The sequence below is a fragment of the Natrix helvetica genome (assembly GCF_964273705.1).
Source record: "Natrix helvetica genome assembly, chromosome: Z".
Classification (NCBI taxonomy): Eukaryota; Metazoa; Chordata; class Lepidosauria; order Squamata; family Natricidae; genus Natrix; species Natrix helvetica.
This window is the reverse complement of record NC_138554.1, coordinates 1,384,008-1,407,702: the sequence shown is the minus strand read 5'-3', so window position 1 is coordinate 1,407,702 and position 23,695 is coordinate 1,384,008. Positions and strand designations below refer to the sequence as shown.

The 23,695-nt window shown below is 50.3% G+C and overlaps 1 protein-coding gene across 1 annotated transcript; it reads right to left on the bottom strand.

Moving 5' to 3' along the window:
• Positions 1 to 179: 179 nt before the first annotated feature.
• Positions 180 to 12,949, bottom strand: LOC309382107 (Y-box-binding protein 2-like). Its single transcript, XM_081933583.1, has 10 exons — positions 12,607 to 12,949; positions 10,371 to 10,434; positions 8,417 to 8,450; positions 6,332 to 6,421; positions 5,931 to 6,227; positions 4,977 to 5,089; positions 3,003 to 3,177; positions 2,088 to 2,267; positions 1,752 to 1,844; positions 180 to 703 (listed from the first exon to the last, which is right to left on the bottom strand). Exons 1-9 carry the CDS (start codon positions 12,746 to 12,748, stop codon positions 1,794 to 1,796), a joined length of 1,146 nt encoding a protein of 381 aa, XP_081789709.1. The 5' UTR covers positions 12,749 to 12,949; the 3' UTR covers positions 180 to 703; positions 1,752 to 1,793.
• Positions 12,950 to 23,695: the final 10,746 nt, after the last annotated feature.

Below are 23,695 nucleotides of genomic sequence, written 5' to 3'. Positions count from 1 at the left end.
CCTCACCCCACCCCACCCCACAGTTTCATTTGGAGCCAGCGAAATCTTCCCCCGCTGCTCCGTCGAGGAAGGTTTTGGGGGGCAGCTTTTTTTTAGAGCCAAGGATGGCGAACGGTTTTCAAAACCACCTTCGAATTTGTCGACTGGAGGGGGAAAAAAACAGGCGACACGACGCCAACTCTGTGCAAATTTCTCTTTTTACTGACGCCCAAACTGCACACAATGGTTGACACACAGGGGGTGGCTCTTCAAACAATTGGGGGGAGGGGGCGGAAAGGGAAAAAAATGAACTCAAGATTCAACAGCCAGTTTTCCTCCTCTTCTTTCTTCTTTCCTTCTTTCTTTCTTTCTTCCCTTTTAAACTGGCGAAGCTGTGAATGGAGGCAGACAAAAAAAAAACCCTCTGAAAATCTCTCTCTTTTTTGTAATTTTTAAAGCAAAGTGACTTTTTTTTCCTCTTTTCCTTTTTTTTTTCTGGTTAAAAAGTGTTTTCCCCCTCCCTGGCCTGGTCAGATTTATTCTTCTGTTTTCTTCTTCCTTCCTTCCTTCCTTTCTCTTCCTTTCTTTCTTTCTTTCCTTTTCCTTTTCTTTTTTTTTTAACATTTTAGAACTTCAAAAGCAGCAAAGAGGGTTATATCGGTGAAGTTTGGGTCTCTTCAAGTGCAGGATGAGGTAACTTGGGTTGGAGGCACATTCTGGACACCTGCAAAGAGAGGAAGGGGAGATTCAAACGGACGCCGCTTTGAGGCTTGCAGGGAGCAGAAGGAAGAAAACACCTCCCCCCCCCACTCCCCCGAGGAAACCTTGAAGACTGAGGCAGGGGGAGGCTGTGCAAACTTAAATCTGGACACCGATAAAAAGAGACTGTTTGCTAGGAATTGGATTGAGGGTCCTTGAGCTGGGCTGTTTTCCTGCAGCAGTGATGTTGTAACTAGTTTGGGTAACTAGTTTCCATTTGCAAGAAAGCAGAGCCCAGCTCAGAGAGCAGCAGAAATGGCGTAGGGTCTCCTGCTTGGGTGGGTGGGTGGGGTTGGACTAGATGACCCTACAAGGTCCCTTCCAACTCTGTTATTCTGTTCTTCCTTCCTTTTTCCTTTCTTCTTTTCTCTCCCTTCCTTCCTCTCTTTCTTTCTCTTTCTTTCTTTCTTTTTTCTCTCTCCCCCTTCCTTTCTTTCTTTCCTTCCTGTAGGGTCTCCTGCTTGGGCAGGGGGAGTTGGACTAGATGACTTACAAGGTCCCTTCCAACTCTGTTAAGCTGTAAGCATGCCAAGGACCTCTTTAAATCTGAATTTTCAGCTGAAGGAACAAAACCTTCCCTTGGCTAAAAATAATAATAATAATAATAATAAAAAATGGCCAAGCCAGACAGGTTAGGAAATACAACTTCTTAACAGCTTCTGATGCGTTTGCAGGCAGTCGGGATATCTGAGAAAAAGCTATATATATATATAAACAAATCTCGGTGCATTTGAGAGGTACCTAGACAAGGAAGCTCTTGGGAGGAAGAGGGAGAAATGTGCACAAACGTCAGTTTGCAAAACTTTTCCGTTTGCGTCAGGCAGCTTTCAACCCCCCCACCCCCCCCACCCCAGTTTATCAACAATGTAAAGTAAAAACTAAACGACACGTGTCTAAGGTTAAACTCGATGCTCCGAGGGGTCAAAGCCGCTTGCAAAATTCATCCGTCTTCATTTTCTAACAAACCAAGTTGGAACCCACCAACCAAACGCTACAAAGAAATCTTCCCTTACCAGATCACAGCTCTTGGCATCCCCTCGGTGTGTGCAGGCTCTTCATGCCAGTAAAGCAGGGGCAAGCTCTCCCCCAGGCTCAGGTGTTGAAATCTGGATTTTAAAAAAAAATTATTTTTAATTAAAAAAAAAGAAAAAAGGCAAACGAGTTGTAAAATCTGCCCCCTGGGGGGGACTTGGAAAGGTGGCTGCTGCTGCAGAGGTGGCTCAAGAGTGACCCCCGGTGGCCCGCAAAGGCATTGCGGGGGCCATTCCCAAGCCCATGCATCCTTGGGGAGAAGCTGGGTGGGGACTTAACCAGGGGTCTCCAAGGCCTCCCCCTCCCCTTTGGCTTACATCCACAAGCTGTTGCTGGATTTCCGGCAGTGGCTGGGTGGGACTTTCCTGGGCTGGAGAAGCTGGCTTGCTGGCTTCGACCACCGGTTCTTGGGTCATCGCAGGAGTGCTGGCAGCTGGGGTGTCCCCCCCGGCAGCTGTGGAGCTGGGGGCCGGCTGCTCCTTAGCATTGGTGGTCGCCTAGGGCAGAAAGAGGGGGCACGGGGTCAGATTGCATGGGGAGGGGAGGCTTGGAGAAACCAGCACAGAACACGATCCGGTCAGTTTCTGGCACCTCTACATTTCCTCCCCCCCCCCCCCTTTCATCCCTCTTTCTTTGTCGAATGAGCTGATATCTAAGATGTTAAAAGCTTTATTTCGGCAGCAATGGAAAGTTTCGGAAAAAGGAAAAAAAAAAGGCTTAGGAGACACAATTAATTAGCAGGAGGAAAATTGCAAAGACAAAACGAAGGGGAACGGAGGGGTTGCGTGCCCCCGTCTTCCCAAATTCCAAACGGACGTAACAGTTCGCTGGGACTGCCGTCACTAAGTAGCACAGTCCCATTCCCCTCCCTCCCCCCGCCCCCCAATGTACAAAGCTGTTTAACGACAGCTGCCGGTCCCAATTGGCGTCGTTAAACAAGGATCAAAAACCCCTTCCTTTCCATCCGTCCTTCATCGATTCTCCAAGAAGGTAAAGCGGGGATCTTTAAGATACCCCTAATATTTGGGGGTGGGGGTTCCAGAAAAATAGCGTTCTGTAAAAATAGCGAAGATTGCCGCTTTGCGAACTTCACTTGAAGTCAGAAAACAGAAAAAAAGATTCTAAATAAAAAAAATCAACTGGAATTGGTCAAGGATTTAGTTTGCAATTCCGCTTCCTCCTGCATCCCCCCATCATCCCCTGCACACACACCCCAATTCCCCCCCCCTCACCTCAGTCGCTGTCTGGCGAGCCGAAGCCGTCTGCTGGCGTCGGCGTTGGAAGTAGGGCCGGTTGCGCTGCCGTTGAGGCTCCGGACGGATCCCGTCCGCTGGCGCTTGGGCTGCTTTCGTCTCGCCATCGCCTCCCTCTGTGGTGGGCTGCTGCGGAGGACGGGGGCGAAAAGGTCTGGGCAGGAGAGAGAGAGGGGGTGGGTGGGTGGGTGGGTGGGTGAATTGACTCGCCTTGGACGAAGAGACGGCTCCCCCAAAGAACTGGAGGTGCCCCGGAGCAGAACAACAGAGTTGGAACTTGGAAGGGACCTTAGAGGTCTTCTAGTCCAGCCCACCTGCTCAAGCTGGAAGACCCTGTACCATTTCAGGCAGTTTCTTGTTAAAAACCTCCAGGGATGCAGCACCTACAACTTCTGGTGGCAGGCTGTTCTCCTGGCTAATTGTCCTCCCTGTTAAGAAGTTTCTCCTTAATTCCAGGTCGCTTCTCTCCTTGGTTAGTTTCCATCCATTGCTTCTTGTCCTGCCCTCTGAATAAACTTTCTGCATAGTGTAAGTATATTATTATAATATAATTATACTATGTGGAAAGCTTATTCTATTATATTAGTTCACAATAAGTATATTATACTATAATATACTTGCTATCCTATATTATACTATAATGTTATACTATGCAGAAAGCTTATTATCCTATATTATACTATAATATACTTATTATACTATGCAGAAAGCTTATTCTATTATATTAGTTTACAATAAGTATATTATAGTAAGATATATTTATTAGACCATGTGGAAATATAATGTACTTATAATGTAAAGTATATTATAATAGAATATACTTAGTATAACCTAGTATAATAGAATATGCTTTCTACCCAGCATAGCCATTGGCACCTGCTGCTTGCCAGCTTTGCCAGGGCCCCTGCAGGAATCGCCCACCGCAATTCGACACGCTTGCGAAATAGAACTAGAATTCTTCCTTGGGCCAAGCGTGCTTGGCTACACAAGGAATTTGTCTTCTGCTGCATAAGGTCTCAGTGTGGGTAAGCGCAACCTAGACGTGATAAACCATGATTGTGATCCTAAACTGCAATCATCATCAATCATAAAAGATACGACACTAAATATAATATAAATGCAACGCTAAATAAAGGTAGGCTAGGAAGCACAGGCGTTTATTTAAATAATAATAATAACGAGGGTGTCAGGCGTAATCTAAAAGTTGAGCAGCGTTCCTCATCCTGGACAAGATAAAAAATGGGTGGACTTCAACTCCCAGAACTCCCCAGGCATCAAAATGGTTGACCAAAATCCAGCATGGCTAAGGCAAGGACAAATATGACCACCTTTGTCGCATGTTTTGAGAGGGTAACTAACTTTCTTAATAGACGGTGGGAATGCAGCAGACGTAATATATCTTAATATATTATATCTCAGCCAAGGGGGAAAAAATGACCCACGATGACCAGCTGAAAGGACTAGATGGCAGGACAGTGATATGGCCGACTCTTCGTCCTAGATGGCAGGACAATTCAATGGGGAATCGATACGCCGGGTGGGGGATCCTGGGCGTTGTAGTCCACCCATCGGGGAGTCGCCCAGGTGAAGAAATACCGATTTAGCAAATTTCTTTATGATGGTAGAAGGATTCTGCTGAAAGTCGCTTAATTACAGGGGGGGAAAAAAACCTTCCAAATTCTGTTCCTTGCACAAACCAACATTGGCGAGGCTCTTTCCCCATAGGCTGGGAATCCTGGCTTGTCCAGTCGACCCGCCTGGTCAGCAAGCCAGCCAACTTTTCCTCTCCCTCCCTAAAACCCCGAATAGTGGGTCTCCTCCTGCTAATAATCCTGCCCCCCCAAACTGTGTGTGCCAAGGCCGCCTCGTCTTAACCAGGGGAAGGCCAGCTGGGAACCTGGTTAGCTTTGTCTGCGGGGTGTGTTTGTGTGTTGTGTGTAGAGAAAGACTTGCCTGCGGTATCTGGGACGGAATCGAGGGGCTGGGGCTCTCTCGCCTGCCTGGATCTGCTGAGGCTGGTCTCCTTCAGGTTGGGTAGCATCTTTGGGATCTGTGCTGTCAGAGCCCTGGAAGAGCAGGATGAGGAGGAGTTAGAAGGGACCTCAGAGATAATCTAGTCCACCCCTGCTCAAGCAGGGGACCCTATGCCATTCCAGACAGAATAAGAACAGTTGGAAGGGACCTCCGAGGTCTTCTAGTCCGCCCCCTGCTTAAGCAGTAGACCCTATCCCATTCCAGACAGAATAAGAACAGAATTGGAAAGGGTCTTGGAGGTCTTCTAGTCCAGCCCCTGCATTCAACCCTATCCCATTCCAGATGCGGCCCAGCCGAGAGCAATGTCCAGCCTCTGGCACATCTGGAATTTTGGGAAGGCTGGCAAAGGGGGGGGGAGAGATCTCATCAAAGGGACCCCTCCCCCCAAAGCATCCAGAAGACACAAGCAGAAAGAGAAACAGCCGGCAAAAGGGACAGGAGGGTCCTTTCTTGAGTGCCAAATCTCCCCCCCATCCCCAAAAGTTTCTTCCACCAAGGGTGCAAGACACCCACAAACACCCTTCCCCACCCAGTTTTCCCTGCTGCACCCCCACAAACCAGGGAAACGCACAGCGCCCCAAGCAAAGACCCTGGCACCACCTCTCAATTTTTGCTTTCTCCTGGGGTGTGTGTGTGTGTGTCTAACTTGAGCCTGGCAAGCCCCTTCCCCTTTTTCTGGGGAGGGTGGGGAACAGGGGTGCAGAGGCCTCCTTTGAGGAGGGGTGTGTGTGTCACAACCTCAGACAATCCCAAGTTAATTCTTGGGGGAGCAGAGAATTATCTGGCATAAGAACAGATCATCTTCCTTTGGAGCCCCCGGGGTGATGGAGTCTCAGGGTGGCAGCCGGCACTGTGGCTGCCCCCCCGACTCACTTCCACGGTCTGGGCCTGCTGGGGCTGCTGGGCCTGAGCCCGGGGTCCCCTCACGAATCTCCGGCGGAAGAAAAATGGTGGGGGGCGCCTCCTGCGCGGGCGCTGCTGTACCGCCTCGTCCGCTCTCTCCCCCTCGCTGACCGTCTCGGCGCCCCCCTCGGGCCGGGCAGCATCTGGGGGCAGCTGGGTCTGCCGGGGACGGGGAATGAACCGGCGAAAGCGACGGCGGTTGGGGGCGTAGCGGCTGCCTTTCACAGGGACCCCGCCGGGGCCGGTGACGTTGGCTGCTTCGGCCCCCTGCGGAAGACAACAAGAGGGGAAGGTCAGGTTCTCGGGTGGGGTGGAGTGGGGTGGGGGACCCCGATTCGACTCTGGGTGGACGCCAAGCAATGCCACCGTACCTTCTCGCCTTCCACCACATCAAACTCCACCGTTTCTCCATCTCCAACACTCCGCAGGAATTTACGAGGATTGTTTCTCTTGATGGCCGTCTAGGGAAAAAAGCCGAGAGAAAAAAAAAAAGCAAAAACAGAGTGAGCTTTGGGGCAGAAATATGGAAGGGGGCCCAGACTTTTGGGGCATGGGCATCTAGGTGCCCAGCCTTGGCAACTTGTGGACTTCAATTCCCAGAATTCCCCATGGCAGCCGTTGAGATAGGACAATTTTAATAGATAGGGGGAATGCGGTAGACGTAATATACCTTGATTTCAGCAAAGTGGGAGGAAAACATAACTCAAAGGCGAGGTAAATTAATAAAATATTTAAAGATAGATTAGATGACATGACTATTAAATGACCAGAACAACAACAGAAGAACGGAGTTGGAAGGGACCTCAGAGGTCTTCTAGTCCAACCCCTGGAGCTATCAATGGCAAGAGATGCTGGGTGGGTGGGACTTTTTTTGCACAACCAAGTTATCAAGGAACCTCTTGGGCAGGGATCTCAAAACTTGGCCACTTTATAAGACCTGTGGACTTCAACCCCCAGAATCCCCCTGCCATCTCTTCTCCCCCCGCTTTGCCAAAGTCAAGTTATATTACGTTCACCTCATACCCACCGTCTATTAAGAAAGTTACCCTACGTGGCTGGCTGGGGAATTCTGGGAGTTGAAGTCCACCAGTCTTAAATTGGGCCAAAGTTGGAGACCCCTGATTTACAACTGGTGGACTTCAACTCCCAGAATTCCCCAGCCAGCTTTTCCCCCCCTCTTTGCTGAAGTCAAGATGTATTACGCTTCCTGCATACCCACCGTCCATTAAGAAAGTTACCCTATCGGGGGAAAAAACCCATGATAAAAGGAGTTTAGCCACATTTCTTCTTGTCCACCAGCCACACTTGCTGAGAAATTCTGGGAGTTGAAGTCCACAGCTCTTCTTGGACCCCCAAGATTTACCCTGTTTTGAAGCCAAAACTACCCCAAAAACTTGGTACCCATTCTTCCGGTATTTATCTAACCAATTAATTAAACCAAGCAATTGTGAGCAGGGTTACACTTCCAACCTGGCAAAGCGATTAAACACAAATTATCGTGACGAATAAAATAATAACTTCGGATTTGCTCGCAGGAATCAAACAGTTGAAGCACCCGGGTGAAATAAACAAGACAGCAGCCGAGAGGATTAGTTCAGAGCGCAGCTAAATTAGCCAACTGCACAAGGAAAGTCCTTTTCAAAGCTTTTTTGTGTGTGTGCAAAGCTGGCAATTAGGAATGGGGCGAGCCAGCGTGAAGGACAGATGTGTATAATTAAAGGAGGGAGTTCGTTAACTATCCTGGGGGAGAGAAGGCTATCGGGGACTCCCGGGGGGGGGGGACAGCTAAATTGCGCCGAATGGGTGTCGCTGCCTGAAAGGAGAGACGTAGGGGATGGTTTGCGGGGATCGCTCAGAGAGAGCCCACCCCTTGCGAAATTGTCATAAATTCAATTTTACGCCCTCCGATCCTCGCTTTGAAAACTTTCGCTGGGCTTTTGCGTTGAAAAAAAATGGTAGCCAAAAAAAAAAAGAAAAAAAAGAAGCAAGATTAATTGGTCGGATGTCAAAATGGATTCATCTCTCAATGGGGGTGGCCTGATTTTTGCATATACCAAGTGGGCGTATGGGATCCAAATAATAGGTCTTCAATCTTTAGGAGCTTTTAAGATCTGTGGACTTCAACTCCCAGAATTCCCTAGCCAGCATGGCTGGCTAGGGAATTCTGGGAGTAGAAGCCCACCAGTCTTAAAAAGTTTCCAAGATTGGATAGCCCCCCCAAATCTAAAGGAAAATTTACTGTTTATCTAGCAAGAATCAGCCGCTGTTGCTAGAAATTCCCCCAAAGTTTTAACACCAACAATTTTCTCACAATTTCAACAAAGCGATGCTTCCTTGCCGACTCAAACTTTACTACAAGGAGCAAGGAAAGCCAAGGTGAAGAATGAAGGCAGCAATTACGGGGCGAGGAGGAAATTAAAAGGGAACTTCACTTACAGACGACGCTTAGTTCTTACCTGGTGCACAAACACATCCTCTTTGGTATCATTCCTGCAAGAATGGGAGCAAGATTAAGGAAAGGAAATTAAATCAATAAATCTAAATATAAACCTTGAAATCCTTATCAACCACGGTTTGTGGCAAATCAGGGTTAAAATGACGAAGGAAATTGAGAGCTTTAAGGAGCCCCCATTCTCCAAATTCCAGTGCTTGGCTGAAGCATTAAAAACAAACCTCAGGAACTTGGTTTGGGTTCGTGACTAACATCCCAAAAATATGTCAGTTTGAACGGAAGTGTATCAGGCCAACTAATTAAGAGAATGAAGGTCACTGATAAACTGGGTTTATCTCTCTTTTCAAAGAGGACGGACATCCAATTAGCCTTTGTCCCCAAACTGATTATAAACTTTTTTTTGCAACTCCGGCACGGAAGAGCCCAGTGGGAAGTTTTAAACCTTCAAAGCCACACACACACACACACAAGGGAGGAAAGTCCCTGTATTTCCGGTGGAGTTTATTTCAGCAAGGAATCTCAAATAAAAGACACCGGCTGACAGAGAGATACGGAGAATATTTGTAGCTCAGGGGTCCTGGGTGCTCTCTGAGCTGGGTGGTTTCTCTGGCAGACGTTTCGTGACCCAGCTAGGGAACGTCATCAGTGCTGAAAGGGATTGTATATAAAAAGTGGGAAACCCCATTCCCTTCTGGCACTGATGCTGTTCCCTAGTTGGATCATGAAACGTCTGCAAGAAAATCACCCCGCACCAAGGACCCCCGCAGTCCTCCTGTTCCTCCTCCCTTCTAGCACTGATGTTGTTCCCTAGATGGGTCATGAGACGTCTGCAAGACAATCACCCCGCACCAAAGACTCCCAGTCCTCCTCCTCCTCCCTTCTAGCACTGATGATGTTCCCTAGTTGGGTCATGAGACGTCTGCAAAATAACCACCCAGCTCAGAGAGCACCAAGGAGCCCACAAAAAGAGACAACCTCTGGGTGACTTTGCTGGAAAAGCCCCAAATGCCACGACATCTGGGCCCATGGGGCACTCGGCTGGCATCACACATCCCCTGAGCAGGCAGAGCGCCCAAGGGGCATCTGGGTACAAGGACAGACCCGCCAGATAAGGCTACTGCAGCTATTCCAACTTGGCTGGGGCTAGTTGTTTGCTCAAGCCACTCAGACAAACATTCGTCTCTCAACGAGGCAGCCCAGTTTGAAAAAATAAAATAAAATAAAACCACCACACCAACAGAAAATAACGATAGCGGGTCATCTGACCGGCCACCAAGATTTGCCAGGTAATCTTTGGTCTTTTGACTCGGTTTCTTTTTCTCTCTCTCTCTCCAAGAGAAGGAAGTTGGTACAGAGCTTCAGAAAACTAGCTAAGGGTTCCAGTCAAGCCACCTTTGGGAGTTAATTTAGGGCTTGGCCACGAAGTGACCACCATAGCGGGTAGAAAGGCCAATACCCCAGGCAGGGAATGAAGACCACCAGTCTGTTACAAAGCACAACTTCAACGGAAAGGAATCTTAATCCAACGGTTGAAGTCAACAGCAAAACAGGGCCAACAATTAATTGGCTTAATTATCCAGGATTAAACCAATTTGAGGGTTGTTGGGTTGTTTTTGTTTTTTTTACTTTTCACCTCCCCATAGCAAAAGTTCTCCTTGAATTGAAACCTAGCTAATAATGTCCATCCAATATATATGGATATATCCATCTATCTATCCATCCATCCATCCACCTATCTTTTCTATCCATCTATCTATCCATCATCTTTTACCTATCTAACATCTATGTCTGTCTGTGTGTCTGTCTATCTTTTCTCTCTCTCTCTATCATCTCTCTTTTATCTATCATCTAACTTACCTAACTTTTATCTATCTAACATGTATGTTTGTTTGTTTGTGTCTGTCTGTCTGGAGTTAAAAGGTTTGCACCTTTGGAGAAGCTGAAATGGGTTTGTTTACCTGTTTATAAATCCGTAGCCATTCCGGACGTTGAACCATTTCACCGTGCCTTGCACCTGGGTGGCTGGAAGCCAGGGGGGGGGGGAATGGGGGGTTGGGGGAGAAAAAAAGATGACTGGTGACACTGACAGAGGGAACTTTCTAGGCCCCTTCTCCTTCTCCAGGAAGAGCTGCTGCTTCCCTCCCCTTCCCCCCCCCCCCCCATCAGCTGGAACCCATCATCCTGGTCAAGGACGGGTTGACATCCTGGACACTTTGAAGGTGGGGCCTCCAGTCGGGAGAAGCCAAGTCCCACCTGACATCCACTCATTATGGACGCCCCCCCCCCAGACTGAGTCCCCCCCCAAAGCGAGGTAAACGGGGCAATTCGGGGAAAGCGCCCGGCTCCGCGGAGCTTCAGTTTCCAGCGGGGGTGGGGGTCCTTCTGGAGGGGGCTGCTGGCCCAAGTGGGACCCCCTTCTCTCCCCCAAAAGCAGAACCCCCCCTACCCCACGGAGTCTTCCTCTCCGCCAGCGTGCGCTGCAGAAGGGACGCCCTCTCCCCTCCCCTCCCCGGTGGGTGAAAGCACTCGCGGTTGGCCCGGGACCCATCATGCCTAGCCGGCGAGTCCCGAAATCAGCGGAGTTCTCACCCCCTGGCCTTGAGAAAGTCCACCTCTCTGGGGATGGGAATTGTAGTCCCTCCAGTCGGGAAAAGCCCCGGAGAAACCCATCGTGCGCAGCCACGGAGTCCCGAAGACAGCGGCGGTCCCCGGCTGCCATAAAGCCCACCTCTCCAGCGAGGCTGGGGATGGGAATTGTAGTCCCGCGTCCCGCCCGTCCCCCACCGGTTGGGAAAAGCCCATTGTGCCCAGCCGCGGTGCCCGCCGGCCGCCAGAAAGCCCACCTCCCGCGATTCTGGATGATGGGACTTGTAGTGCTGCGCCAGCGGCAGCCTACGTAAGGGTCCGCCACCCCCTCCAGTCCGGAAAAGCCACCGCGACCCATCACGCCCAGCCACGGCGCCCCGAAGATAGTGGAGTTCCCTGGCTGCCCTAAAGCCCACCTCTCCTACGAGCCTGGGGATGGGAATTGTAGTCCCGCGCCGCCGCCGCCCTCCGCCTTCTCCTCCGGAAAAGCCCCGAGAAGCCCAGCCGCGGCGTCCCCCGGCCGCCAGAAAGCCCATCTTCCGCAACTCTGGATGATGGGACCTGTAATCCGCGGCTCCCTCCCCCCTCCACACATTGAAGTTGGGGCGGGGGGGGGGGCGGAGAAACCCATCCTGCCCAGCCCCCTCCCACGACTCTGGATAATGGAACCTGTAGCCCCACTCTCCCACCCACACTCGAGTCGAGGAAAACTGGAGAAACCCATCCTCCCCGGCCGCCAGAAAGCCCACCTCTGGATGATGGAACCTGTAGCCCCGCTGCTTCCCCCCTTGAAGTCGGGGGGGGGGGGGAAACCAGGAGAAACTCAGTCCAGCCGCTTCCCACGACTCGATGATGGAAACTGTAGTCCCCCTTTCCCCCCTCCCCCACACTCTCTCGTCGGGGGGGGGGAACACCGTAGAAACCCACCCTACCCTGCCCTGCCTCCAGAAAGCCCACCTCCCGCGACTCTGGATAATGGAACCTGTAGTCCCGCTCTCCCACCCCACACTCGAGTCGAGGAAAACTGGAGAAACCCATCCCCCCCCCCCCCCCCGCCGCCAGAAAGCCCATTTCTGGACTTCCCACGATTCTGGCTGATGGAAACTGTAGTCCCCCTTGACCCCTCCCCACATACTCTTTCTCAAGGGGTGGGTGGGGGTGGGAAACCCCGGAGAAACCCCTCCTGCGCAGCCGCCTCCCACGACTCCGGATGATGGAACCTGTAGTCACCCTTCCCCCCTCCCCCCACACTCTAAAAGTTGGGGGGAACCCCGGAGGAACCCATTCTGTCCGACTCCGGACGATGGAATCTGCAGCCGCGCTCCTTCCCCCCCACACCCACTTAGTCGAGGAAAACCCATCCTCCCCGGCCGCTCAAAAGCCCACCTCTGGATGATGGAACCTGTGGTCCCCCCTCCCCTCCCCCACATACACTTTCTCAAGCCATGGGGGAAAAAAGACCCGGACGAAGCGCACCCTGCCCTACGACTCCGGATGATGGGCCTTGTAGTGGCTGGCCGGCGTCGTCCGCCCACGCGAGGGTCTCTCTCTCTCTTTGCCCCCCTCCCCCCGCCGGCAACGGCTCCTCCCGCGGCCCCGCCCCCTCACCTAGGACGCGCTTGGCCGCCTGGCTGCGAGCCCCCAGGCCCCCCGCGGGCGCCGCCGGCTTGGCCACGCCGGCCGCCGGTTCCCCCGCGGGAATCTCCCCGCCGGCGGGCAGAGCTCCGCCGCTCTCCGCTTCGCTCAGCATCCCCGCTCCGGTGCTGCCGCCGCCCGTTGGTGAAGCCGCCTCCGCTGCCGCCGCCTCCTCGTCCTCCGCCGCCGCCTCCGCTGCTGCTCCGGCCGCCCAAGCCGCGCCTCGTGCCCGGGGACACACCCTCGCTCCTCGCGGCGCCCACGCCCAATCAGCAACGGCCGCTCGGACCGGCCCCTCGCCCACGCGCCCTCCCGCCAATCAGCGCCCGCCGCCGGCTACCGGCCGCTACCTTGGCTTTTATGCCCCGCCCGGACACGCCCACCCGCGCCCCCATTGGCCCGCCCGGCAGGCCCAGGTGTGGGGGTGTGGGAGGGGGGGACTCACTCCGGCCACGTGGGGACTCGAACGCTCGCTCGCTCGCAGCTGCCTCTCGTCCCAAGCCTTGGGGGGCTCTTCTTGCAGACGTCTCATGAGCCAGCAAGGGAACAGCATCAGCGTAAGAAGGGAGCGGGGTTGGGAGGAGGAGGAGGAAGGAGAATTGTGGGGTCCTTGGGGGTCTCTCAGCTTGGGGGTCTTCTTGCAGACGTCTCATGAGCCAGCTAGGGAACAGCATCAGCGTGAGAAGGGAGCAGGGTTGGGAGGAGGAGGAGGAGGACTGTGGGGTCCTTGGTGTTCTTTGAGCTGTGTGGTTTTCTTGCAGACGTTTCATGACCCACCTGGATAACATCATCAGTGCTAGAAGGGACTGGAGGAGGAGGAGGACTGTGGGGTCCCTGGGTGATTTCTGAGCTAGGGTGGGGGGGTCTTCTGGCAGACGTTTCATGACCCAAAGAGGAAGATTTTGGGGGATCCCTGGTGCCCTCTGAGCTGGGTGGTTTTGTTGCGGACGTTTCATGACCCAACTAGGGAACAACATCCGGGCAGAAACCTCCTCGTCGATCAGGCTACAGTTTTCGCCGCGGGTGCAGGATCCGCTCTCGCCATCCTACAAGAACCCCCCCTCCCAACTCCGAGGGGGCAACAAGGAGCCCCCCGGTTCAAACCCGCGCTTAGTACTCCCTACTAAGGCTTTGCATGCCTTTTCCTTCTGGTTGCGGGCCTTTACGCGCACTTTCCTCGCGGTTGCATCTATTCACGTGCATTGGCGTGGCCGCGTCCGGTCCCTTCCACCACCACCCCCGCGGGCGTGGGTGGGCTCGATCAGATGGGATCGCGGGGCGCTGTTTCCAAAGTTGGCGACGGCCGGGGCGTGGGTGGGTGGAGCTGGTGGGGCTCCCAGCGCTGCGCGGATCCGTCCCGCTTGGGGATTGGGGACCGGAGGATGGCGGCGGCGGCGCCGAAACCTGGGCTGACGGGGTGTCCCGTCGATGCGTCTCGCGTGGAAATCCCCGATTCTCCGTGGTCTGTCTTTCTTTCTTTCTTTCTTTCTTTCTTTCTTTCTTTCTTTCTTTCTTTCTTTCTTTCTTTCTTTCTTTCTTCTTTCTTTCTTTCTTTCTTTCTTTCCTCTCTTACCGTCCTTTACTTTCTTCTTTTTCTTTCTTTCTCTTTCTTTCCTTTCTTACCATCCCTTCCTTCCTTCCTTCCTTCCTTCCTTCCTTCTTTCTTTCTTTATTCCTTCCTCTCTTACCATCCTTTACTTTCTTTTTCTTTCTTTCTTTCTCTCTTTCTTTCCTTCCTTTCCTCTCTTACCATCCCTCCCTCCCTCCCTTCCTACTTTCTTTCTTTCTTTATCCCTTCCTTCCTCTCTTACCATCCTTTCTTTCCTTCCTTCCTTCCTTCCTTATTTCTTTATTCCTTCCTTCCGCTCTTACATCCTTTCCTTCCTTCCTTCCTTCCTTCTTTCCTTCCTTCTTTCTTTCTTTATTCCTTCCTTCCACTCTTATCATCCTTTCCTTCCTTCCTTCCTTCCTTCCTTCCTTCCTTCCTTCCTTCCTTCCTTCTTTCTTTCTTTATTCCTTCCTTCCACTCTTATCATCCTTTCCTTCCTTCCTTCCTTCCTTCCTTCCTTCCTTCCTTCCTTCCTCCTTCCTTCCTTCCTTCCTTCTTTCCTTCCTTCTTTCTTTCTTTATTCCTTCCTTCCACTCTTATCATCCTTTCCTTCCTTCCTTCCTTCCTTCCTTCCTTCCTTCTTTCTTTATTCCTTCCTTCCACTCTTATCATCCTTTCCTTCCTTCCTTCCTTCCTTCCTTCCTTCCTTCCTTCCTTCCTTCCTTCCTTCCTTCCTCCTTCCTTCCTTCCTTCCTTCCTTCCTTCCTTCCTTCCTTCCTTCCTTCCTTCCTCTTACCATCCTTTCCTCCTTCCTTCCTTCACTGTCCCTTCCTTCCCTCCCTCCCTTCCTCATCCACCCATCTACCCATTCATTCTTGCACTGTAGCTGAGGACTAGCACCTTGCTGTGACTTTTGACCAACTGACATTTGGGATCCTGATCATCGGTGTTCAGCAGGTCTCCCTGTTGCCTTCCGCTTGGTAGTTCCTACTCATTTGCTCCTCCCTGCCTTGAACAGAGAGCAAACCCTGTGGTAAACAATTGCTCAACACAACCCTTGTGCCCTCTGTGTGTGTTTGTGTCCTCTTGATTACACAGGCAGTCCTCGACCTACGACCTCATTGGAGCCCAGTATTTGTGCCGCTAAACGAGACAGGCGCGAAGTGAATTCTGCATTGACTTTAGTGAAAGGTCGCCAAAGGGGATTATGTGACTCCCCCCAGGGACAGTGCGACCGTCGTAAATGTGAGTCAGTTGCCAAGTGTCCGAATTTTATTCACTGACCACGGGGATGCTGCAACGGTCGTAAGTGTGAAAAACGGTCACAAGTGCCTTTTTTGAGTGCTGTTGCAACTTCAAACAGTCCCTCAACGAACGGATGTAAATCGAGGACGGCCTGGATTGGAAAATAAACTTCATCGGCCCCTGAGATGTAGGGTCCCCTGCTTGAGCAGGGGTGGACTAGAAGACCTCTAAGGTCCCTTCCAACTCTGTTACTCTGTTCTTCTTTCCTTCCTTCCTTCCTTCCTTCCTCTCTCTCTCTTTTTTCTTTCTTCTTTTCTCTCTCTCCCTCCCTTTCTTTCTCTCTCTCTTTCTTCTTTTTTCTCCCTCCCTCCCTTTCTTTTTTTGCTTTTTCTTTCTTTCCTTCTTCTTCTTCTTCTTCTTCTTCTTCTTCTTCTTCTTCTTCTTCTTCTTCTCTCTTTCTCTCTCTCTCTCTCCCTTCCTTCTTTTCTTCCTTGCTTTCTCCCTCCCTCCCTTCCTAAAATGGGCAGCGGGAGGGGGGCTGGACTAGAGAACCTCCAAGGTCCCTTCCAACTCTGTTCATCTCTTCATGAGCCAGTTGCCAAGCATCCCAATTTTGATCCGATGAACACAGGGAGGCTGCAAACGGTCGTAAGTGTGAAAAAGGGGTCATCCGTCCCCTTTTCCGTGCTGCTGTCACTTTGAACCGTCGCTAAACAGACTCCGTTATTCTGCGCGAGACGCCTGCCTTAAATTCTGAATTCCTCTTTTTTTGTCATAAACCTCGGCAACTTTTAAGACTGGCGGACTTCAACTCCCAGCATTCCCCGGAGGCTGAAGGGGATTCTGGGAGTTGAAGTCCGCCCGTCTCCATTCGCCAGGACTGCTGCGGAAGGCGATTTTGCCCTCTGCCATGGGACCCCTGCGGCCGATGCCCGTCCCTTTCTCCTAAATAAAATCTCAATTTCCTCCCCCAGCTGACCACCATACACGAAAGGCCCTTCACTGCAGGAAGTTGGGGAGGCAATTAAAAGAGAGGGAGAAAATAAAATAAGAGATTTAAAATGCATTTCTGGTTTTTGCTTCTTCCTCTTCCTTCCCCCATGGTGCATTTTTAATCTCCTTTGGGCTTATTTCGGGCGAGGTAAAAGTCCAGGAAAGTTGTTTGCCTGGATAACCATTAACCTAAAAAGGTGCGGTGTTCCCGGAGTAGGGGAAAAATAAAATAAAATAAATCGGCCTTGGTTTGACCCGCTGGTCAGTTGGGGACACGAGACTTCCTTAATTCCGGACCTTGGAGTCAAACATAGCTTGTTTTTACCCCATTCACACATTCAACTTGGATTGTTTCATGGGGGGGTGGGGTAACTTTGAAACCCTTAGCTGGGCATTGGAACTCCCTTTAAGTTACCAAATGGGGCTTCCTTCTGACCAGCAGGTAATCCTCCACTTACGACGGCGATGGAGCCCAACATTTCTGTCGCTAAATGAGGCAGTCGTTCAGCAAGTGTTGGCCCTGTTTTACAGTCTTCCCTGCCACCGTGGTTTAGGGAGTTGCAGCCGTTATTAAGGGAGGAACAAGAGTTGCGAGGCGGATTTGCCTTCCCACGGTTGTGAATGTTATTAAGTGAGTCGCATGGTTGTTAAGTGAATCGGACTCACCCCTTGCTGTTCAGAAGGTGGCAAAAGCAGATCACATGGCCCCGGGGACGCTAAGCCACCATGAACATCATTGGAAGCTTTCAAGAAGAGACTGGACACACATTTGTCTCTTGCTTGGGTGGGGGGGTTGGACTAGATGACCTACAAGGTCCCTTCCAACTCTGTTATTCTGTTCTTCCTTCCTTCCTTTCTCTCTCCCCCCTCTCTCTTTCTTTCTTCTTCCCCCTTTCTCCCCCTTCCTTTCTTCCTCTCTCTCTCTCTTTCTTTCTTTCTTTCTCTCACGCTTCCTTCCTTTCTCTCTCTTTCTTTCTTCTTCCTCCCTCTCTCCCCCTTCCTCCCTCCCTCTTACTTTCTCTTTCTCTCTTTCTCTTTCTTTTCTCTCCCTCCCTCCCTCCCTTTCTTTTTTTTGCTCTTTTTCTTTCTTTCTTTCTTTCTTTCTTTCTTTTTCTTTCTTTCTTTCTCTATTCCTTCCTTTCTCTCTCTCTCTTTCTTCTTCCTCCCTCTCCCCCTTCCTCCCTCCCTCTTTCTTTCTCCTCTCTTTCTCTCTCTCTTCCTTCCTTCCTGAAATGGGGTAGGGTCTCCTGCTTTTTGGACTAAATGACCTACAAGGTCCCTTCCAACTTTTATTCTGTTCTTCCTTCCTTCCTCCCCCTTCTCTTTCTTCTTCCCCCTCTCTCCCCCTTCCTTCCTTCCTTCCTTCCTTTCTTTCTCTTTCTCTCTCTCTCTCTCTTTCTTTCTCTATTCCTTCCTTTCTCTCTCTCTCTTTCTTCTTCCTCCCTCTCCCCCTTCCTCCCTCCCTCTTTCTTTCTCCTTCTCTCTTTCTCTCTCTCTCTCTCTCTCCTTCCTTCCTCCTTCCTTCCTTCCTTCCTTCCTTCCCTCCCTCCCTCCCTCCCTCCCTCCCTCCCTCCACCCACCCACCCTCCCTCCCTTCCTTCCTTCCTTCCTTCCTTCCTTCCATGGGGTTGGGTCTCCTGCTTGGGCGGTGGTGGGTTGGACTAGATGACCTACAAGATCCCTTCCAACTCTGTTGATCTGTTAATGAGTCAGTTGCCAAGGGTCCCAATTTTGATCAGATGAACATGGGGAGGCTACAAACCGTCGCAAGTGTGAAAAAGGGTCCATAAGTCTCATTTTTTGTGCGGCTGTCACTTTGAACCTTCACTTAACAAACTATTGCTAAATCGAGGACTACCTGTAATTATGCTAAACAGCCTCCCATCTAATGGTCTTCCCTCCAGGGTGGACTTTAGAACCATCATCCACAGCCAGCCAGATTCTATTAACATCATCATCCACAGCCTGGTGTTCTATTAATCTCTATTAACCACGTTAACAGAACTTCCAACCCTCTGGGTGGCTGTGGATTATGGTTCTAAAGTGCCATCTAGCAATTTAATGCTGCTAATGGTGGAGGACAGAGAGCTGGAAGGGACCCTGGAGGTCATCTAGTCCAACCCCCTGCTCAAGCAGGAGACCCCAGGCCATTTTGGGCACACGGCTGTTCTATCTCTTCTTAAAACATTAATTAATAACCATATTACTCTATTATATATTTTATAACTACACTACAAGGCTGGTTTTTTTAAAGAGTCACACGCCTGTCCACTCCTCAACACACCACAACTAGGAGTTCATACGGTGGTGGTAGTAGCCTCGGTGGGACCCCTAGCAAGTCAGGGAAATGTTGGTAACTTTAAGAGTGGCTGTAAATTGCACCCGATAACTGCTGGAAATGTATTTCCCCCCCTGAGTTTTTGGCTTCCATCCCCAGGGGCTTTGATCTCCTCGTAGTAGTAGGCGCTACACAGAGGAAAAGATTGAGAGTAGAGTTGGTGTAGCCAGGAGGAGAAGGCAGGCTCTTGGGTCGCAGATAAATGTCGGTGGTTTTTTTTTTCCTTTTCTTTTACTCCTGGGTTGCTTTGCTGTTCCGTTCTGGAGAGGCTGTGTGTAACGAAGTTGTTTCTGCTACGGTGTGGAGGATTAGCTGTAACAACAGTTTTTGTGCTGGTGCGGTCACGGTTGTGTGAATTGTGTAAATCTGTTCTCGGGTGCATTAAAAGGGTGGGGGGCAGCCAAGACCTGAGAGGGGGATGCAAACCACCCAGTTCAGATGGGAAAGGAAGGAGCCCTCAGTCGTCCTCCTCCTTCTCTTCCTCCTCCTCTTCCTCTTCCTCTCCTCCACTGCTTACTCCTTCTCCTCCATCAAAACACAGACGCCCCTCTCTCCTTCCTTCTAGCACTGAGGATGTTAGCTAGTTGGGTCATGAAATGTCTGCAAGACAACAAGCAAGCTCCAGGACCCTACATCTTCTTCTTCCTTTCTTCTTCTTGTTGTTTTCTTCTTCTGTTCTTTTCTTCTTGTTTTCTTCTTGTTTTCTCCTCCTCCTCCTCCTTTTCTCCTTCTCCTTTTCTTCTCTTTTCTTGTTCTTGTTTTCTTCTTCTCTTTTTCTTCCCTTCTTGTTTTCTTCTTGTTTTCTCCTCCTCCTCCTCCTCCTTTTTCTCCTTCTCCTTGTTTTCTTCTCTTCTTCTTCTCGTTTTCTTGTTTTCTCCTCCTTTTCTTCTTCTTGTTTTCTTCCCCTCTTCTTCTTCTCTTCGTTTTCTTCTCCTCTTCTTGTTTTCTTCTCATTCTCCTCTTCTTTTCTTCATCTTCTTCATCTTCTTGTTTTATTCTCCTCCTCCTTTTCTTCTTCTCTTCTTGCTTTCTTCTTGTTTTTTCCTCCTCCTCCTTTTCTTCTTGTTGTTTTCTTCTCTTCTTGTTTTCTTCTTCTTCTCCTCTTCTTCTTCTTTTCTTCTTTTCTCCTTTTCCTTCTTCTTGCTGTTGCCATCTTCTCCTTCTTCTTACCCCCACAATATTTTTCTCCAGAGAGTAAGTCATCTCTGTACCAACTTTGGTTGAAATTCTTTGTGGTCTTCCAGAGTTATGCTGCAACATACATACATACATACACACGCACAGCCAACTTGCTAGGCTCCCCAAAATATCTGTGATTGGCGGTTAATACAAGAGGGTCTTTCGTGCCAGGCAAGTTACAACGGCACTGAAAAAAAAAAGAGGACTGTTTTTCACACTTACAACCGTCACAGAATCCCTGTGATCAAAATTCAAGACTCATATTTATGACGGTCACGGCGTCCGGGGAGGGATTTCCTGCGATCCCCTTTTGCGACCTTCTAGCAAGCAAAGTCAATGGGGAAGCTGAATTCATGCAACGACCGTGTTACTCACTTATTTTATTATTATTTGAAATTTCTTTTCTATGATGCTTTTAGGAGTCGCCAACGTTCCAGTTAGGTGGCAAATATACCTTTTTTTTAAAAAATAAACGAACACCTGCAGGCTGTTTTCTTAACAACGGTGGCCAGAAAGTTTGCAAAACGGGGGCAAAACTCACGTTTAACCACGGTCTCACTTAGCAACGGAAATTTGGGGGTTAATTGGAAGTCGAGCACTGCGTGAAGACAGATGCCAACTAGCTCAGTTTCCATGGCAGGGTGATTTGATTATGGCTTATTCCATTATGCCAATTTTGCTGGCTAACTCCGCACAACATGCAGCGAATGGGGCACAGGCGTTGTTGCCACACGGTGCCCACTTCCAATCTGGATTTTGACTGGTGCCCGTTTACCTGGCAGGCCCTGCTGGCTGGCAGACTCTGCCCCCTGCTGTCCAGAGGGGCAACCTGCAGTCCTGATTTTCCACCTGTACTTTTGACACGCTCCATTGTTGGAAGGGGCAAAAGGGTGGAAATGACGCATGGCCTGTGGCGCCCTCATAGACAGACAGTCCTTGAGTTATGACCACAATTGAGCCCAGATTTTATATCGCTAACTGAAACGTTCGTGAAGTGACTTTGCCCCATTTTACCATTTTTTTTTCTTGCCAAGGTTGTTAAGCGAATCCATGCGTTTGCTAAGTTAGTCACACGGTTGTTAAGCGAATCCTGACTTGGCTGTTCAGAAGGTCTCACGTGACCGCCTGCCCCGGGACTTTGTGACCGTCATAAATATGAGACAGTTGCCAAGTCACCTGAATTTTGATCAGGTGACCATGGGGATGACACAACGGTTGTTAAGTGTGAAAAATGGTCACAAGTCCCGTTTTTCAGTGCTGTTATAACATTGGTCGCTAAAAGAACCGTTGTAAGTCGAGGACTGCCTGTAGAAGCAACATGTTAAGGATGCCAAAGACAAATTTCAGTGATTACATTTCTATCCTTTCTTATAAAGTAACTCAGAGGGTTACTAATTTATTTATTCATTTAGATTTATTTTTATTTATTATAGATAGTCCTCGACTTTACAACAGTCGTTTAGGGACTGTTCAAAGTTACGACGACACTGAAAAAAGTGACTTATGACTGTTCCTCGCATTTATGACAGTTGCAGCCTGCCCAAAAGTCACATGAGCAAAATTTAGCCGCTTGGCAACTGACTCGTATTTATGACGGTTGCCGTATCCTGGGGCCAGGTGGTCCCTTTTAGCAACCTTCAGACCAGCAAATGAGGAAGCCAGATTCACTTAACAACCGTGCTAATGTAACCACTGCAATGATTCACTTAACAACTGTGGCAAGAAAGGTCGTAAAATGGGGGGAAACGCACTTAACAACTGTCTCACTTAGCAACAGAAGTGTTGATTGTGGTTCTCGGTCCAGAATTATCTGTATTTTGCTGGGAGAAATGAAATAAAAAAATGACATTTGCAACTTGGATATAACATTTGTAATCGTCCCGTTAAGATTTCAGATTTTGCTTCCTGTGCTTTGTGTTTTTACTGGAATATGATGCCAATGTGCTGTATAATAAATATTTATTTAGATAATTTATATGGAAGCCCACTCCCTGAGTGACTACGGGCAGTTTACAAAAAATAAAAACATACCAACAGTAATAAAAGTACCCCAATTCCCTGGTGACCACAATCAATCAAACAATAGAGGAATCTTTCCACGTATTTTTCCCACAACAACCCTGCGAGGCGGGCAGGGAGAACATGACCCAAATATAGCAAGATTTTTTGGGGTGGGAGGGTTGGGGGAAGAGGAGGGGTGTGGGGCAAGGGCAAGACCCCTGCCCTTTTCTCGGGGTAAGAAGGCTGACTTGTAGGAGCCAGAGGATGGGCTTTGTAATACAAGAAAAGCCATGTTAATTAGCCAGGGCAACAGTATTATAAAACCCATGTTTCAAGTATCACAAAGTCCATCCCTCTTGAGAGCCATAGCAGATGGGCTTTGTAATACAAGGAAAGCCACGCTAATTAGCCAGTATGCAACAGTATTGCAAAACCCATGTTTCAAGTATCACAAAGTCCATCCCTCTTGAGAGCCATGGCGGATGGACTTTGTAATACTGCCAACAAGTACAACGTTCAAGCATCCTTTCAAGTATCACAAAGTCCATCCCTCTTGAGAGCTGCAGAGGATGGACTTTGTAATACCGGTGACATGGTTTTTGGAATACTGTTGCACTAGCTGGTTAACATGGGTTTTGTTGTCTTTTGAAGTCCATACTCTGTGACTTTCACTGGGGGGGGGGGGCAATAGTTGCAGCCCGAAAGCCCCTGTTCCCCTCCCTGCCTTGGTTTGGGTTGGTGGGCAGGGCAGGGGTCCTGGAACCCCACTTCAACCCTAATGCACCACTTCAAGGCCTGGTGCCGGCCAGGGAGCATGGGTTTTGTAGTCCTAACCCCTTTCAGAGGCAGAGGCAGGCCTGGAAGGTTGGCATTGCCTTATGGGCCTGGCACCAACTTTCCTGCCTAAATAAACCTAAAATATTTTTATTTGATTTTAGACAGAATTACGGCTTTATGACGGCTCCGGCTCCGGCTCCAAGGGTGGCAGCGCTTCTGGGCTCCAAAAATCGCCGTCAGGACCCCCTCGCCATGACATAGACCTCTGTTGCCTCGGCTGGGAAGCATGGGACTTGGAGTCCATGCCCCCACCCCCCGGGCACATACCGAGTCGGTTAAGGAAGGGTTTGCTTAAATTGTAACGAATCGGGCGTCACGGAGCCCTGCACGTTCAGAAGGAAAACTTATTCATCTGAAAACGCTTATTTTTTCGGGAGCGGCGTGGAATGGAGGCCGCCGCCGTTACCGTGGCAACCATGGCGGCCGCGGCCCGGGCAAGATGGCGGCCGAGGCCGGCGTGGTAAGGAAAAGGCTTTGGCCGTGCCGCTCTGGGCCGCTCGCCACGCACACTCGGTGGTACGTCGGGACGGGAAGAGTTCGGCATCGCCAGCCGTGGCACGCATGCGCACCCTGGGTGGCAAGAGAGCGTTCGCCGAGGCCGCCAAACTCGAGGCGTGCGCGGCCTAGGAGCATGCGTGATCTCAAGCAAATGGCCGCGGGGGTTGGGAGGGAGGAAGAAGGCCGCTCCATGCGCTTGCGCGCTGCCTCAAACACCAACCCCCGAGTTAATTAAGACGTATCCTAGTTGGCCGCTCCTTTTTTTTTATTTTTAATTTTAATTAACACATGCGCACTGAACCATCGGTGGTCGGCGGGTTTTTTCCCCCTTCTTTTTCCCCCCACCCCATCCCGCATGCGCGTGCGGGGAGGGTCTCCCCGCGCACGCTCACAACTGACCGGGCCCTCTAGGCGCAGGCGCA